Consider the following 18280-nt stretch of genomic DNA (forward strand, 5'->3'; position numbering starts at 1 on the left):
ACCCACTAGTATGGCTTCCAGATTTTAGAACATGATAGTTTCAATTTGGAACCTACAAAAATTGATTGCAAACAAATTTCTCGTCTATCCAGTTTATTTTAAGTGGTTATGACATATTATTACGTCGATGTGGTACAATTTGCCTATAAGAAAAAAAAATGTAGGAATGTTGAACATTATACATAAATTCCTGAACTTTGTGCTGGTTCCTGAAGGGACTATCGACACTAAAAAAAAAAATTAAATTGTCAGTTCTGGATAGTATTTTCGCATGAACGAAATTTTGATGTACTTTAAATAAATTTCAATATCATTATCAAGTAAGCTTTTTCAAATTAAAAAGTCATTATTTATTTATCTATTTTGCAATTGTACACATTTTGAGATTTTATTATACAAAAACTTACAATAAACTGTTTGGAAATTTTATTCAAAATCAAAAATGGTACCTCCATTGTGTCGTGGTAATATTGAATTTTTGGATTTAGAAACATTTGCTCTATTATTTGTGGAAAATACTGTACAAGATGCAATTGATGTGATAGTCAATCGTAACCAACCTAAAGATATACCTAACAAAAAATCAAGCGATTTACTGGACAAAGATTTATTTCAAGGTAATTATTTACCTACTTCAAAGTTAAAATTTCAAACTTTCCACTGATAAACAAAGTCAGCTTTAGGCGTGGACAATTTTTTATAAGATATGTTCACTCAAATTTTAACTGGTAATATGAACAGTGTCTCGAGAATTTTTTTAACGATCGCTAAAAAAATTGTTTTGGTTTGACAAAAAAGAAGTCTAGATGTCAACCTTGCTTTCGAAAGGTTATTCGAATAGATTCGACATAAATCTAATTCAAAAATCTATCTGTATAAAGGTGTCTTTCTTAAGTTGACATATGCTTGAAATTCGAAAAATATCCATAAAAATGCTTCGAGGAAAAAATGTTGAGTGTGTAGGCGCACGTCTTACACATACATTAAACTTGACTTTGGTTTTCAAGCTCAATGAAAAGTTCACTCTACTCTATAACTGACAATCGCTAGATAAACTTTAAATTAGAAAGTTGTTATTTATTAAAAAGGCAACATTTTTTGTTGAAACTTTTTTCCTCAAACGGTACAGTTTAGTCAAAAACGGACTGAAGTTTTACCCAAAATTGTTTTTTCGAATCAAAATTATTTCGTATAGTTGTTTCTGCAAAATCTAGGCACTCTTGGACAACAATTTTCCAATAAATCCAATAAAAGTGATTCGTTCTTCTATAAAGACCATTTTTGTTCAAATTGAATTAACAAGCGCACTAAGAGCTAGATTTTTACGATCAATTACGGTCTAAACTATTCGGTTTACAAAAAAATGTTTCAAACAAAAATATTTGTGTATTTATAAAGAACAACTTTGTAATTTGAAACGCTCATCTAATGTGTGTTAGTAATAAATCAGAGTGAGGTTTTAATTGATCCTGAAAACTTATATTGAATTCGATTTCGGTGTGCTTTTGAAATTAACATTTTTCGTTAGAAGCATTTTCTCCAATTAAATTTATTTATCGAGTATCAAGCATATGTTAACTTAAAAAAAGCACACTGTATATTTGTTTTCATTAAAAAGAAGAACGTTGTTTGCGTGGATATTATAAAACTCATTTACATTTAGCTATGTTATCATATCGAATTTAAAATTTAAATTCATATTTTTCTATTCTAGATGTTACATCTACTGATACGTTCGACCAGTCTATTGACGAATCCGTATCTGCATTTTCCACTCCATATTTAGTTAATATTCATAACAAAAAATTTAATGAATGGCCAAATATTGGACTGTTTAGAAAAGCCGATATGATAGAATATATTAAAAGATTTGTTAATAAATGGGAATTAAAATGTAACTGGATGTATTGTATTGATTTTCTTTGCGAGGAACGAAATAAATCTAGTGATACCTATTTTTATGATGTATGTATCAAAAATTTAGTAATTTTTTGGAATAATCGTAGTATAATTTTGTTTCCAAGAATAATAATTCTCCTTATTAATATGTGTAGGCAATATGTAGAACATTTTTGTTGCATCATTTGCGTACATTCAAAAATTATGTCTGTCACGTGACCTTTTTATGAAAGCTTGAAGCTTTACAATAACTCATTGGAGTGTTTCCCAACTATATGCTCATAAATTATAATCTTTTGACGCTGATTAATCACCAATGGATTAGGGTCCTTCTTAAAATAATAAACCAATTTTCAGCTCTAAAAACATTGAAAATAAAATTGAAAAATTTTTCTATTTAGTATATGGCTGACACCTGGTATTACCTAAAAAAAACTATTTTTTGCTTTTATAGTATGCATGAAAAAGTGCTGACATCTATATTTGTTTTAAATTCGAACTCCGTATAGGCAATATTCGTAACATAATTGCAGCAACGTTTACTTACTCGGAATACCGTTGGAGAAGACGCTATCGCATGAAGAATATCTCCTAGGAAAATATAACTTTACTATGTGTCTACGGATTAACGTCGAAACACATCATCTGATTATTCGCGTCTTAAATTGGTACTTTGAACTCAGAAGAAGAAGGCGTCTCTAGAAAACGATTCTCTAGCTCTGGTTTTCAGTTCGCAGTCTAATCATATCAATTTAAAGAATGGGAATAGAGACCCCCATAGACGATACAATATCAAAAAGATGTTAACGAAATAGAATCAAGAACAATTACGACAAAACTGAAAACTCCAGTTGAAATTCTATTACGGGAGATGGCTAACCATAGGAGGTGCCGAATTCAAAACCAGGCAGCGCAGAACGCAAACCTATATAGATGTCGGTGATCCGCTTTCGTTTGCTTGAATCTCTATTTTTTACTATGCGACACATCCCTGAAACGTACATTCAAACAGAATCACAATCGGACAGAAGTCTGTCTCAGAATTCATATAAATATTCGAAAACTTTCAGGTCTCTATCAGATGTGTTATTAAATGATAGACAAAGAACTCCTTTTTAAAATTCAGAAATATCTCTCAGGTCAAATGGAGTATCCCAACGAAACAGTATCCAATTCCACAAGTAACAGCTAGTGTATATTTCCAAATAGAAGTACCGAGATGTAAGCCAAGATGTTCATTCATAAATGTATACAACCGAAAATTCATTTTCGGTCTTAATTCATAACTAAAGGCCAATTTTTATTTCTAGGTTTCATATATGTTTGAGGGTTCGGGTCTTGTACACAAACCGCATAAAATACAATTTAACGAAGAATGGTTATTGAGTATTTTACAAAATAAAATACATTTCATTTCAACATTGCAATTTTAATAACGCAAATCTTTTTTCTCAATAATTTAAAATTCCACTAATCTATGGATAGAATCTTACGTTGCTATAGACAGTAATGTTTTTGAGGTTTATTCTGAATTTAAATCCAATTTGTTTTTTAGGTAAAAAACAAAAATAGCATAAAAAATGGCCCATCGAGAAAATGTTCCATGAACCCGTGAAAATAATTATTCGGCCCTTGTATAATTTATTACAAACCTTAATAAAAGATTTTTTCTTCAGATGTGTTCTAAAATTTTTTAGGAGCTGTTTCGCAGCCAACAAGTATGATTCCCCTGCAGAAATCTCAGATAATTTTAGCTCATTAACTTAAAGTTAATGCTAGTTTTCGTACAAGATTCTTATTTTAGCAGTTGTTTGGATATATACATATGTATGATATATACTCTGGAATATTCCAGAGTTCTTAAACAAGTTCCAAGTTCGTAATAAAGTTTATCTAAAATATGAATTAATGTCACCTCATAAAGATTTAATCCTAATAAACGTCTTTGCCAGCTAAAATTTGAAAATTGAAAAGGGTAATTAATAAATAAATAAAACATAACATAGAGAGACAAAATTATATGCCTCATTTCTTCCCTCCTACCTTGGACGGGTTGGGAAAATATTTCAGTGTTGACTAAAATGATGAGATAGAATGAGCGTGGATAACGTTTCGAAAAATTGATTTTCTTAATTTCCTTAATCTTACTTGGCTTTTTCCTATTTACTTTCATAGTTTCAATTATTGGCAAAACACTTCTAGAATATACTTCTCAACACGCAGAAAATTGCCATGTTTCCTCGTAAAATCAGATCAAGACAAGAATGCAACAAGGGCGTCCGTTACTTCTGGGACACCCTATATGAACTATGTCAATTTTTCACACACAAACCACGTCCGGTAAAATTGAACAAAGGCAATAATAAGAGCCTACGTATTTTTGTATAATTTTAATTAATTATATCTCTTAAACGGTACGGTAAAATAATTAAAATTTTTCCTCTTAACGTAGGAAATTATGATTATTTTAATGAATGTAAAAAAAAATAGTAGTTAGCTGTGATCCGCGATATTGCCATACTACCTTAAGTAAAAGGATGTATAAAAAAAAAGTAATATTTTAGACACGAGTGTTTTTTTATTGAAATATATAATCTGTGTTTATAAACTTTTATTGACAAATATATTAATAAAAATTGCATTTTTTTACAACATTTTTTATACTTTTTTGTGTATAAAATAGAAATAACTAACAATAAATAATTGATTTAAAATTATTTTAAGTGAGGAGGGAATAAGATACATCGATCATACGAAATAATTTCATTTTCAAGTCCTGTAGTTGAAGCTAAGTGATAAACAATTTGTTGTATTTTTCCGTATGACAATTTTAACTTCCAAATTAATATAAAATTTAATACTTCAAAAACAATTAAAATACAAAAAATATTTACGAAAATTACGGAGAAAGGATCGATTAATTTATTTCTTTCAGGATTGACAAAAACACTCCTATAAAATATAACTTGAGAGGGGCGCAATAAAGAAATTTACTAGAAAGATTAACATGCATCTTGTTAGGAGAAAATTTGTGCTCGTAAAAAGTCCAAAACGATACAGCAGGTTCTGAATTCGATTCCAGATTAATCTTTCTCGTACACTTTGACTTCCATGGGAATGCATTATAGGGTCTTTGACCCAAACTTATCCCATTTCATTTTTAACTCTTGAAATTTTTTTAAATAAACATTTAATAAATAATAATTTATCAACAATTTCCACTATTAACAATTGTTTTATTTTTTAAATAAAACATTTTCGAAAATTCTGATAATTATAATTTAAGGAGAAATTGCGATTGTAATGAAATGCCAGTCAGAAAATAGAATTACAATTACAAAAATTTAACCCAAAAAATCAGTAATTTTGAATGTAATTTACGAATACAAAATCACACGACAACCTCAATTACTCCTTCAACAATCAGCAAAAAAAAAATTTCGAAATTATCATATTAAACGACAAAATTGTATTTTTTAATATAAAGAAAAATTCAAAAATAAATTAAATAAAAAAATAATTTTACTATTTTTAATAAAATTAAAGGAATTTGTACAACAGTGTCTTAGAATCAGGGAAGGTGCGGATCGGTGGTGCAACATAAGGAAAGGGGATTGATTGATCTCTTTTTGGATTCCCACTTTTAACTACTAGTTGGCACTTTTTCTGATGATATTGTTTGATTTGATGTTTTGTTCTCTGTTGGTAGTGTAGTTTTAATTGGTTTGTCTGATTCCACCTCAGAGTCGGTATCATCAATACTACTACTATTTTTTAAATCCGGTGTACTTGTTCGCATCCAATCGACAGCATTTGTGCTTAATTTACGTTCTTCGAATAGATTACATGCATCAATTACATGTTTGTTGAATACTTCTGGTCGGTCTGCATATACATGATGTCCGGCTCCAGTTATTACCTAAAATTAAAAAAATATAGTCGTTACATTGAATGGTTATTGTTAACCCGGCGTCATTGTTGGTATCTAATACCCGACGGTTTTTGAAACTCTAATAACTTTAAAACAAGATACGCGTATTAATTGCCGCTCACAGCAGCTGCAGTATTGCTGTAGCTACGGTGGACTTTGTATGTTTGTGAAGATAGCGCGGGTAAGTTATATCTATTCCCAATGCCCACGCAATACATTCCCAATGCCAATGAAATTCGATAAATAAATATAATCGAGGAAAAGACTTCAAACGAAAAATGTTAGTTTCAAAGGCAGACATTTTATACCGGCATCGAATTCGGGTTCAATTAAAATCTTAATCTGATTCATAACTGACAAACATCAGATGAGCGAAAAATTAATAAAGTTGTTCTTTATAAATACGCAAACATTTTTTGTTTGAAAGATGTGTTTGTCGGCTGTTTTATTGTCTTACTTCTTTGTGTTATTATACGAAATAAATTTTGATACGAAAAAACAATTTTAAGTTTAACTTGGCAGTCAGTTTTTGCCTAAACTGTACGGTTTGCGGAAAAATATTTCAAACAAAAAATTTTACTTTTTTAATCAATAACTTTCTACTTTAAAGTATTCATCTATCGATTACCGGTTATGAAATAGAGTGAGTTTTTCATTGAGTTTGAAAACCTAGATCAAGTTTAATGTCTGCAAGCATATATCAACTTAAAAAAGCATCCTGTATATACAACGTATTTATTGTTTTTTATTATTTATTGATGAATCCTTTTCCACAGTTTTACGAACGTATTACGTATTCCATTTAGTATCCCTGCGGCTGTGGTGAAGTTTGATAGAGTAAGTATAATTCACATTTGAAGTTTCGTTGACAGGGGGTAATTTCCATGAAAATAAATAGCAACGGAAAGATCTAAAATAATCGCTTGTGATTTGTCAACGAGAATTCCGATTGATATTTTTACTCATAACAGGTTGTTGTATCGGCCGTGATTATGTATCAGGTCGCTGATACATAATTATCCTTAAATTATGACTCAATAAAAGAAAAAAGTACTTCTTACCTGTATATTTACGTATGAATTAATTCGTTTACTTTTAATAATTTCACCAGCTGAATTATCAACCCATGATCGTGCTCCATATATTAACGTAATTGGAATATCTTCACGTAATTTATCGATACGTTTTACCATCGGATGTTTCGCCCAACCAAAACCAGACATCATTGCATGAAATGCACTTTCACCCCTGTCAAAAAATACAATTTCAAATAAAATACAATTAACACAATTATTTCTAGGATTTTTAAAAAGTTAGTCGAATATTAAAATCGCAAATATATCAATCAATCAATCCATGGGTCGGTGTAATTTTTGGTAAATTCCAATTTCAATAGCTAATAATAAGTGGAACAGCACCCTTTTTGTTAAATGATCAATACACACTTGAAACTTCGTGAGTGGCTTCCTTTTGGCGAGTCTAACTTTCTCTCTACTTTTCCCGAAAGTGCTGCGTTTTCAAATAAGCATGAAAACGTCATATTTAAGCTTAGAAAACGGTAGTTCGATACCGTTTTCGGTTTCGGAAATTTTCAATTAAAAAATAATTGTTCATTTTCTGGTAGCATGTAATAAATTTCAAAATTTTAATATCATTTGGAATCGAATCTGTCAAAATATTAACTTTACTTACGTGGGAGATTGTGAATTACATTGATAAATATATTGTGTAATTAGATTGTCCTCTTCTTGTAAAATCGGCGAGAATTTTTTTATTAAATCCGGTCGCGTTTTTTCAATAATCCATTGACCAAATGGTCCAACAAAACGTACCGCCCATAGTGGATTCAATGGTTGAACAGCAAATGCAATTGCACGTACCCACAATGGTACTGATGATTTACGTTCAACATCTAGAGGACGTTCTGGGAATCCCCATGGATCTGCTAATATTAAATGTTTTGTACTGCAAAAAAAAAAATAATTTATTGAACTTTGATATCTTTTGGAAGAAAGAACAAAACAAATTTATTATCTGCATAAACAGTTGTGTATTTAAAATTCATGAAGTCATCGAAATTAATATTAAAGAATGTGTCCAGAGGCGGATTTAGGATTTAGCCCCTATAAAATTTTATCGAACCATCTCAATGCAGTAAAAACAATTAACAAATTGTTTATAAAGTGTAAAATGTTTTAATTATAAGTTTGGATTAATACATTAAATTCACAAACATGTTTGGCACAAATCCTTAAAATTTAAGACCCGTCTCTGGTCAAGATTAGTTATATTTGTTTAATGCGGAAATAAATTTGTATTTTTAAAAAATTGTTTTATCAAAAAACATATTTTTATAAACACTTCAAATTGACGCATAAGCCTTGTTTATATTGATACTAAAATTTCTAAACTACGATTATATTTGACATATTTTTATAGTGAAGTCTTTCACCTAAATACACTAATTACTGGATTAAATATTAATTAAATCGATCATTTTAAAAGAACATTTAAAAATATTGTCTCGCTATGGGCAGTGTCAGAAAATTCTAAATTTTTTTATACGTATTAAGGATATTGGAATACAATTACCATTAAAATTGGAAGTCGTGTTTATAGAGACCAATGAAAATTCAGACAACTTAACCTAGTCAAATGAGAGCATAGAATTCCAGCTGGAGGCATATGTAACCCAAAATTTTTTTGAAATCCTTATATTAGCTTAAAATTTTCATCTAGTAAGTATTTTTGGTCACTGATTACGAATCCGATGTCGGATTACACTGATTCTGTCACGTCTTCAAAAAATCGGGCCATTTATGATAGTAACTAAAAATTAAACATTTTTTTCTGAACATAGTCTCTAAAAACTACTAATACCTTGATATAAATGTAAATTAGTAGTATTTTTTAGTATTATTGTATAAATGTAAAATTTAGTTGAACGTTAACATTTAATATTTTTTTGTGAAAATAAAAATGCGTGTATGTGGTTTTTTATGCCAAAAAAGTGAAATTTTTGTCCAAAAATGACATTTTAGGAAAACAAGACAGGACATCAGATTCGTATTCAGCGACCAAAAATATCTACTTGATGACAATTTTAAGCCAAAATAAGCACTTTTGGGCTACCTATGCATCCCACTGAGCCCTATGTTTCCATACGACTAGGTAAAGTTGGCTGAATGTTCCTTGGAGTCTTATAAATACGTAACAAAAAGTTTCATTAACATCGGTGCTGCTTCTCATCTTTTCCATTATCGACACTTTTTCGCTGTGTTAGTAAAGGTTATTCGGTATATCAATTTTTTACTATTTAAATTCTAAATTAAGCCCAAAAAAGTGCTTTAAAAATCGCTTGTTTGTGAATGACACAGTTTTTATTGATTTTTGAAAAATTCAAATTGTGTAACTTATGAGGGTTTTGAAATGACTGATTTAATTAATCTAAGGAGGTTGAAGTTTTAACAGAAGATATATTTCACGAGCTGAATTTATTTTATATTTACAAAACTGTAGAATTATTCTATTTATTTGTTTAACTGATCAATATAGTGACGTTTTCAATTTACTGACGGGCTGGAAACAAAATAAGTGTCCAAATATATATGTTTCCATCTTGAAACGGAATATTACAAATAAAACTCTTTAAACAGGATAATATGAAAATAGGTGCATTAAAAATAAAGAATAGTAGATTTAAAATGTTAACTTAAAAAAGCTTCTTTAGTACACGTAATACCACACTCTTGTCTGGTAAATAAATAAATCGTTTCGCTAGCCTATTTATTCTCAGTCTTTTCATTTCATTCAAGAATTGCAATAAAATGTATAGCCCTTTCCCAGCCAAGGCGCAAAGTAGTTATGCAGTCTAAACGATCGCAAAAAAAATAGAACATAGAAAGTCTACTGCAATAATTCTAATCTACTGCATTCCACCTCTGGATATGTAAAAGATAATCTTAATATGGTTTTTAAATTTTCAAAAAAAAAAAGTTTAAAAACTTACTGATCTGGATGATTAATAGCATATGACGCAGCTAAAAATCCACCCATACTATGCCCTAATAATATAATTTTATCTAATTTCATTTCACGCCGCCATTCTTCAACGGACTGAACAAATTGTTGTTCGGCTTCCATACCGTCCGTACTGAAATTTGGTCGAGAGCTTCGGCCAAAACCTGCAAAGAAATGTAAAACTAATTATATCATACACAAGATTTATCTTACAATAATAAAAAAAAAAGGCAATAGTAGGAATGTCAAAGACACAAGGTATAAAAATGGCTTTCCTTATGTTCGAAATTAAAATTTTCCCGTTCGTCAAAGAGTTTGGTTGATTATTTGGACAGCTGAGTGACGAAAAGATTGTTTTTTATCTTGGAAATCAAAGAAAGACCATAAATTGCAATTTTCTTACCCAATAAATCGATAGCATAAACCGGCCTCGTTGATGCAAACGCATCTAAATTCATACACCATAACGCAACACCGGCTCCTAATCCATGTAACAATACCAACGGTGTATTATCTGATTGTTCATTTAACGCAATTGTCCATATTTTATCGTTAGGCCCAACCACCGGTCCAATATCGACATAACAACCTCTGTAGGCAGATCTACAAACTATGAAAATATAGAAAATAATTATTTAATTAACCTTCAAAGTTCAATTTTCTATGACTAAGCATAAATTAAGATAAAAGCATACTTACATGATAAAATCTTTTTTTCCGCTTGACGTAACATAGCGGCGGATGATTTATTCCAGCTAAACCATTTTCCAAACCAACTGTCACATAGAAAGATTACTTTAAGTATCAAAAAATAACTGGCGAATATCCAAATTAATCACAAATGTAGTAACAATTTTTCTTTAACTACAAAAATGAACATTTTCTTGGCAACTTACCTGATAAAGCCGTACGCAGTTTTTAAGAAAATTGAGCAATGGTATTTAATGATATTCATTGTTTGCGAATGTATAATGAAATATTATGTAATTGGAAATTACCTAATTGGAATATTACCTTTCACGAATATCTTTTCTAGGAATAGAATTGTCAGCCATAGATGCCAATTAGTATACTTATTTTAAATTAAATTAATATAAATTATTCACTTATTATTCTGAATTAATTCCTTTGCTTTGTTTTTTAAATAATTTTCCACCGACCGTGTGTATACATTTTCCTTATAAAATCGATTTTCAATAACTAAACTTAGAACCTAAGAAAATAAATTCATTTCTATAAAATAAACCGGTGACATCATTATGTGATTTGAAGTAGATAATTTCCACTTAAAATTTTTTTGATTTGTTATTAAAAACTCACAACGTAACAAAATTAGGGGCTTAACAAGGTCGAAGGACAATGTCCGAGGTTATGTTTTGTTTGTATTTAAAACGTCATGCTTCTAAGGAAATTGTAACGACAGCTGTTGGTTTGATAAGAAAATACAAAATTAATTTAAAAATCGATTTTCACGAATTTTATCAACTTTTGATATAATTAATTTAATTAAAATTTTATTTTATTGATTATATATTTTATTATTAATTACTCAGTTTCAATAGGCAATATTGCAATTAAATTATCTCTCTGCACTGAACACTTTTGTAGTTTTTGAAACTAATATTTTTCTAATGCGTACTTTTTTAAAACTGATAAGATAGTGGAGTTCCTGGAGAATTTGACCTCGGAGTCCAATTAATTTGAATATTTTAAATGAAACCTTCTGAATTGTTTTATAGATAAAATACTATAAATACTTTTCAGTAATTTTAAGCAATTTTCAATTTTTTCACTTTAAATGAATATATTTTCCTAATATAACTATCATAAAATCAAAAAGGATATTAAAAAATATCTTCTATAGATGCCGGGCATTAAAAAAAAGGTCGTGGAAGCAAAGAAGGAAGAAAAGAAGGAGGTGAAGGGAAAGTGGGCCGGCAGCGGTTCAGATTTAGTCATTCAGCAATAGGCGTTTGGATCTGATTTTCCTGACGACCAGAAAATTAACAAGTATTGATGAAATCATGAGTGTTGAATGATGCCCTTTTAAGCGTGATGTTACTGAAAGCTATTATATCGGGTGTTAGAAATGTTCCGGAACAGCAGCCAAGCATGAAAATTAAAGGTTTTCTAAAAAGAAGTTTCATACAAAAGATTTTCAAGGTCACTGAAAAGTAAACTCTAACTGTTAGCTACTAAAACTTAAAACTTTAAACTACACTTTGAACTAATAATATAGTCCTGTAAATGCAGCCATTTACGCATTTCCAATGACTAGTTAGGTGTTCAACCTGTTTCGATATTTGCCTACGATAAATACGACATATGGAATTGTGGAAGTCAAGGCCACCTCCAAAACAGACTTATTGCTCGCGTGTACTGACTCAGTTTGAAGATTATTTCTGGATCACAATCTACATACCGTACATCGATTTGTTTCTGATCCATTTACAGGAACGATTTTTTCGCATATGCTTCTCTTTTTCTCAACAAAATGAAAAATTTAATGAAGACTCTTGTGATTAACTTTTTGAACTATTACTCTTTAATTTTGCACGATAATTTCCGCGAAACTTTGGCGAAAATGCATTGCCAGACAGGATGTCAAAAATTGACTCTAACCACTCGATATTAGCAATGGAGATGCGTTTCCGAATGTCTTACAAAACCTTCGCGTTTTGATAGTTCTGATATATTTCAATTTTGCGTCGTCTCAAAACATAGCTTAGATCAACAATGTCTGAAGATCTTCTAAACGGTTTACGTCCGTACGTCGCAGAATTAACTTGATATTGAAATATTGAATTAATATCACATTTTAATATAATCAAATGTTATCTTACTCGAAAAAAGAGTTTCTTGTTTTTATTGACTTTATGACTTAACATAATGAACAAACGTCTGAATCCTCCCCCTTCCTTGGAAGATTCATGCGCACGGGCCTGGTTCCCAACTTTATCAACGGAATATAGCAAATAAAACTCTTTCAACTGGATAATAAAAAAATAGTTGCAATACTTTTTTTAAGATAAAGAGAAGAATTGCCATAATATGCATAGACCTGTCCCCGCGTCTAATACGCCAATAGAACAGAAAAAACTATTAGCATGCCACCCCTATAGATATGTACAAGATAATCTTACGGGGCTGGGGAAGTAGATAAAACTGATGAAAATGAAAAAATTTAATTATGTTTTTTAACTTGCAAAGTAAAATAAATAAGTTTTACCTTTAAGTAAAATAAATTAACAACTTTTATGAATTTTTAATGTATCATTTTGTCTTCTTTTATTTATTTAATTATTAAATGAAAAGCAACGAATTTGAATGGGCAAACTTTTTAATCTATCTTATTAATAATACAATCCAATAGATTTTATAATAATTCGTTCAAAGTAATTGGATTCCGAGATTTTTATAATTTAGGCGCTTTAATGCACTATGCTAAGAACTTTTGTTATGTTTGTTATAAATAATAAAAAAATTAATTTTAATATTTTTACGCATGATCAGCGTAGATCTTGATGATGATTGGTTTTGTAATATTTTTTAGCAAATACTATTTTGATTTATTTTTTTATTTGCTCAACATATTAATACATTCGATAATTAGTGTAGGCGCTGAGTAGGTTTCGTATGCATTTATAGGTCCTACCGAACAAGGAGTGTATTTCGACGTATTTTGACCCGCTGAATCCGAATTTCCAACTTGCTTATCGCGTAGAGTGTGAAAAATTTGTTATTAAGATTTTAATTGTTTATACGACCATAGCTCCTAAACTATTGAAAATTTTTCAAAACAATTTTGTACCATTTATACTGCATGAAAAAACAAATATTCCTTACAAAAAAAAAAAAAACAAAAAAAAACAAAATTATTTTTTTTATTTGTCTTAATACGGCCAATAGAGCCGGAGGTATTTTTTAAATTGTAAACAAAAATGTTATTGCATAAGGTCGGCTCGCAGCGCTTGGATTAGAAACGTCCAAAGATTGGCCAATAAATAATATTTTTGTACTTTAAGGTACTCATTTTAAATGTATATGTACATAACAATACGTTCAATGCAATAGCAACGAAGGTAGGACGATTGTAAGTATTAAGTTTTATCATTAATTATATATTAATTATTAATTAAATATAATAATTTCAAATATAAATTATAAACTTGAATATAATTTTTCAAACATAAATAATTACCATTTTATTTAATTAAATAACCACTTATTGAATCACATTCTTCTTCCTGGCTTTGGTTTGCGCGATAACGTCGATTATATCTTTATAATCAATTTGTTGCACTAATTCAGCTTCAATAGACAATAATGCAAGAGCACGTAAGAAATTTGTTTACCCTTTTCAGGGTGGAAAAAGATTTTTTTCCTGAAAAAAGTTGGGATACTCAAAAAAATACGAATATAGAGCAATATCTACATACTAGGATACGTAGAGTACTCTGATTCAAAACTGACAAACACTTGATGAACGCTATAAATTATAAAGTTATTCTTTATAAATGCGGAAACATTTTTTGTTTGAAACCGAATAGTTTAGACAGGAATTGATAGCAAAAAACTAGCTTTTTGTGCGCGTTTGTTCATTCAATTTAGAACAAAAATGGTCGTTGTAGAAAAACTTAAATCACTTATATTATCAGAATTATCCGAAATAACAATTTTGATACAAAGAAACAATTTTGGATAAAATTTTTCAGTCCGCTTTTATCTAAACTCTACGGTTTGTGAAGAACCTACATTATTAAATGAATTAAAAAAGCAACAAATTTAAATATGCCTTTAAAAACATAGAATATCAAACAAGAAATTAAAATTAAAAAATCATTAACCGAAATAAAAATACCAGTAGTAGACCTTAACAAATACGATATCTTCCAAACTTACTCCCTATATCTATTTCTGATCCCGCCATGAAAAACCTTTACCATAAACAATTAAAATCAAAAAGCCTATCCTGTTAAGAAGCTATATTCAGGTGCGTACATGTAGCATTGCTTTGTTGGTGACATTTTTCACATTAAAAAACAAGTGAAAACAAACAATTGACTGAGTTTATTGTTGAAATACCATATATAGACAGTGTTGATTGGGCATTCGTTTTGTTTTTTTACGTCATGTAAGTAAAGATAAATATACAAACACACACATATAATATACCTAACGTATTTAAAAAAATAAATAAACCTGTACCTGTATACATACTATACATATAATCTTTTTAAGCTAATTTGCGCCCTCACGGATTAACAGTGATGTTTACATAAAAATGTTTCAAACAAAGGTTTTTTATTTGTTTATAAGGAACATTTTTTACATTTAAACTTTTGTTCTATCTCTAACGGTTTACAAGATGGGTTCTACGGACTCAAGATCTTGGCCTATGTTACTCAGTTACGTTAGTTAACTCAACCGTACTTTTTACGTCTTGAGCACGCTATAAAAATTTCAGCTTGATATCTCTTTTCGATTTGATTTAGTTAAGGCTAAATCCCAAATTTTCATCGAAAACGATGCTATTGGTCAAAATTTAGAGATTTCGTCTCTTTCTCTCCTCGTTTATTGGAGTAGATGTCAGTTAATGAAATACTTCATACCTTGGAAAATACACTACTGGAATCGGCAACAGAGTGAAAACCACGTCTCAAAGTAGATTGACAAGGATAATAAATGCGAAAGCATGTTTGGCTATTAATGCGCATGTCACAACATAACATCCTTGCATGTTAATGTTATGGACTAATTAGGTGACATGGAATCACCTAATTATTCCATTTCCTTTCGGTTGTCCGTCCGTCCGTCTGTGGACACGATAACTCAAAAACGAAAAAAGATATCGAACTGAAATTTTTTCAGCTTACTCAGGACGTAAAAAGTGAGGTCGAGTCCGTAGGACCCATCTTGTTAAAGATAGAACACAAGTTAGAGGTAGAACACCGTTAGAGATAGAACACAAGTTTGAATGTAAAAAATGTTCCTTATAACAAAATAAACAACTTTTACTTGAAACATTTTTTCGTAAACATCATTGTTTACCCGGGAGGGCCCCAATTAGGCGAAAATTTTATAGTATGTACTATACTTCAATATCAGTTATGTATGTCACATGTATGTATGTGTTATGTGATAAAAAAATCAAAACTGACTATGCATGGTATTTCAACAATTAACTCAGTCAATTGTTTTTTTTCTCTTGTTTTTTGTTGCATTTAAGAATAATAAAGTTAAAACACCCGCGTCCATTGTAGACACAAGTACTCTTCATCAACTTGAAAAGAGCTTATATCCTTCAGACGTTTGAAAAGGGATCCCGAGAATTTGGCTATGCATCCCGATATCGTTAATCTGGCCCTGATGTTAGATTATCTTTTTAGAGGATCGGGATAAATATTGTGTGAAAATAAATAAATCAGACTTCAATTTGTTTAATCTTTTGTTTTTTTATTTGAGAACAGCTTTTTTTTAATATAATAAACAGAAAAATGCGATATAATTTATCAATAATAATATATTCAGTCTCAAAATAAGCAAATAAAAAGTTGAAAATTATCAAACTGAGAAAAGAAAATTGTTTTTAATTAATAATAATAATATAATATAATTAATAATAATATAAAATAATCAATCAATAATAATTAATTAATCGTTTTTAATTTGATTTCTTTAATAATAAAAAAATAGAAAAATAAAAAAATATAACATCATTTTTTTTTTCCATACATACAAAAAATCATATTTAGGATAGAAGAAGATAGAATAATTATGATAAAAAGATAGTAAAAGTAAAATTATGACGTTGTAATCAAAGCTTTTATTTTGCAATAATATGAATAGAGCTTTTTTTGGAAAGAAAAAATTATTATTTAATTAAAAACCACAATGCTTTTAAAATTACATAGTAAAAATCAACATTTCAGAAAAGCCATCACACATCATTGGACAATATATTTAAGGTTGCCAAGTACATTTGAAGAGCCATGGATGCTTACTAAATCGTTGATATACCTGGCAGAGTGGAAATTGATAAATAAATTAAAGCTACCCAGAGGCGGATTAAAAAAAGTAGGCACGTGCTTACAAATGAGAATGCAAAAAATTACAATCTGTTGATATTGAAATTTGTATTGATTATTTAAATGTATATCTAATTCAGAAAATTTTAAGAAACAGTAAGCCATGTGTACGTGCGCAAAATTTTTTTATCCGCCTCCGAAGCTATGTTCTACAGACTATTGGTAGCTCTGGAAACCAAGCAAAACCAATGAATCTGTTTCGTCTGTTGGTGAAATTTTAATTTTACCCTTGTATTTTTATCTTTTATCAATTTAGAGACACCGGGCAACCGTAATATGCTTTGTTTTGATAATTCATCAAATATTTTTTCCTTAGAATTAACTAAGAAAACTGAAAAAATGTGAAATATTTTCTGTTATTTATACCGACAGACATATGTAAAATATGTCTGTCGGTATAAAAAATAAACAAGTGAAAATATCTACCAAAATTAATGACAGAATAATCAATAAAATGTCCACACTCTTTCGTTTTAAATAATTTTAGTACTGATGTAATTAAATTGATGAATTAATGGCTAGAAAATTGAGAAAAATAAGCTATTTATACTTTTTTAATAACATTTAAAATTAATTAGCACACAATTAGAGGACAATGATTAAATTTTCTTTGTTTTTTCTTTTTTTTATGATAAATACATTTTGTTTACACATTTAAAGCAAGTTTGTTTTACGATTTTGCTTTAGAAATTTTCGTTAGTATATTTTTTAGATAAAAACAGAAAAAAATTGCACTAATTTTGAAAATAAAATTTGAATTATATTTCTTTTTTTTTTTTAAAGCATCTTATCTTAATTTTAAAATCAAGTCTAAAAAAAATAATCGCTTTTCAATACTATTGTAAATTTGTATTTAGCGCTTGAATATCTCGTCATCTTATTTTCAAACGCAATGTAAAATTTAAAATGGCAGTGATGTTGTTTCCATTTTTTATCCTATTGAATTTAATTCTTGAATGCCATCTTGTAATTCTCAAACGGATTATAAAAAATTTTCAAAAAAAAATCGAAATGGCAGTGGTGTAAAGATAGATTTAGAAAATTTTTCTTAGACTTGTTTAAAAATATTTTTTGTTTTTAAATTCTTTTTATAAATTTGTATTGTGATATGCATGCACTAAATATGTTTTTCACTTATCCGCCATTTTTTTAAAATTTGGCAAAAAATTTATAAAAATTTGTAGGTTAATTTTAAAAAAATATTTGTATAAATATTTTTTGCGCTCATTTGTTTTTTTTTTTAAAGTTCTCTAAATCAATGGCACTTTTTTGAGTTTTTCTTTATTCGTAAAAAATTTACTGTAAAAAAAATACACGATTTTTTATCTACTGCATCCTATTT

General features: G+C 29.1%; 2 protein-coding genes across 3 annotated transcripts; one reads left to right on the top strand and one right to left on the bottom strand.

The window, feature by feature from the left end:
- The first annotated feature begins 442 nt into the window (after nt 1–442).
- LOC123301247 lies at nt 443–3574 on the top strand. Its single transcript, XM_044883982.1, has 3 exons — nt 443–617; nt 1715–1965; nt 3455–3574. The coding sequence occupies exons 1-3, from the start codon at nt 443–445 to the stop codon at nt 3512–3514; spliced, it is 486 nt and encodes a 161-aa protein (XP_044739917.1). The 3' UTR covers nt 3515–3574.
- A 1829-nt stretch (nt 3575–5403) lies between these two features.
- LOC123301474 ((Lyso)-N-acylphosphatidylethanolamine lipase) lies at nt 5404–11445 on the bottom strand. 2 transcript variants are annotated; one of them, XM_044884215.1, is made up of 7 exons: nt 10865–11445; nt 10550–10626; nt 10254–10460; nt 9840–10014; nt 7523–7795; nt 6892–7078; nt 5404–5818 (listed from the first exon to the last, which is right to left on the bottom strand). In XM_044884215.1, exons 1-7 carry the CDS (start codon nt 10903–10905, stop codon nt 5543–5545), a joined length of 1236 nt encoding a protein of 411 aa, XP_044740150.1. In that variant the 5' UTR covers nt 10906–11445; the 3' UTR covers nt 5404–5542. The 2 variants fall into 2 exon arrangements, with proteins under 2 accessions (XP_044740150.1, XP_044740149.1); XM_044884214.1 differs by having other exon boundaries at nt 10747–10886.
- Nucleotides 11446–18280: the final 6835 nt, after the last annotated feature.

This window comes from Chrysoperla carnea, chromosome 5, assembly GCF_905475395.1.
Source record: "Chrysoperla carnea chromosome 5, inChrCarn1.1, whole genome shotgun sequence".
Taxonomy (NCBI): domain Eukaryota; kingdom Metazoa; phylum Arthropoda; class Insecta; order Neuroptera; family Chrysopidae; genus Chrysoperla; species Chrysoperla carnea.

Coding starts and splice junctions, on each gene's coding strand:
- LOC123301247 (XM_044883982.1), top strand. CDS start 443: ATGGTACCTCCATTGTGTCGTGGTAATATTGAATTTTTGGATTTAGAA. Junction 618..1,714: donor GGACAAAGATTTATTTCAAG/GTAATTATTTAC, acceptor TTTCTATTCTAG/ATGTTACATCTACTGATACG. Junction 1,966..3,454: donor GTGATACCTATTTTTATGAT/GTATGTATCAAA, acceptor TTTGTTTTTTAG/GTAAAAAACAAAAATAGCAT.
- LOC123301474 (XM_044884214.1), bottom strand. CDS start 10,805: ATGAATATCATTAAATACCATTGCTCAATTTTCTTAAAAACTGCGTAC. Junction 10,461..10,549: donor GGAAAAAAAGATTTTATCAT/GTAAGTATGCTT, acceptor ATATTTTCATAG/TTTGTAGATCTGCCTACAGA. Junction 7,796..9,839: donor GCTATTAATCATCCAGATCA/GTAAGTTTTTAA, acceptor TTTTTTTTGCAG/TACAAAACATTTAATATTAG.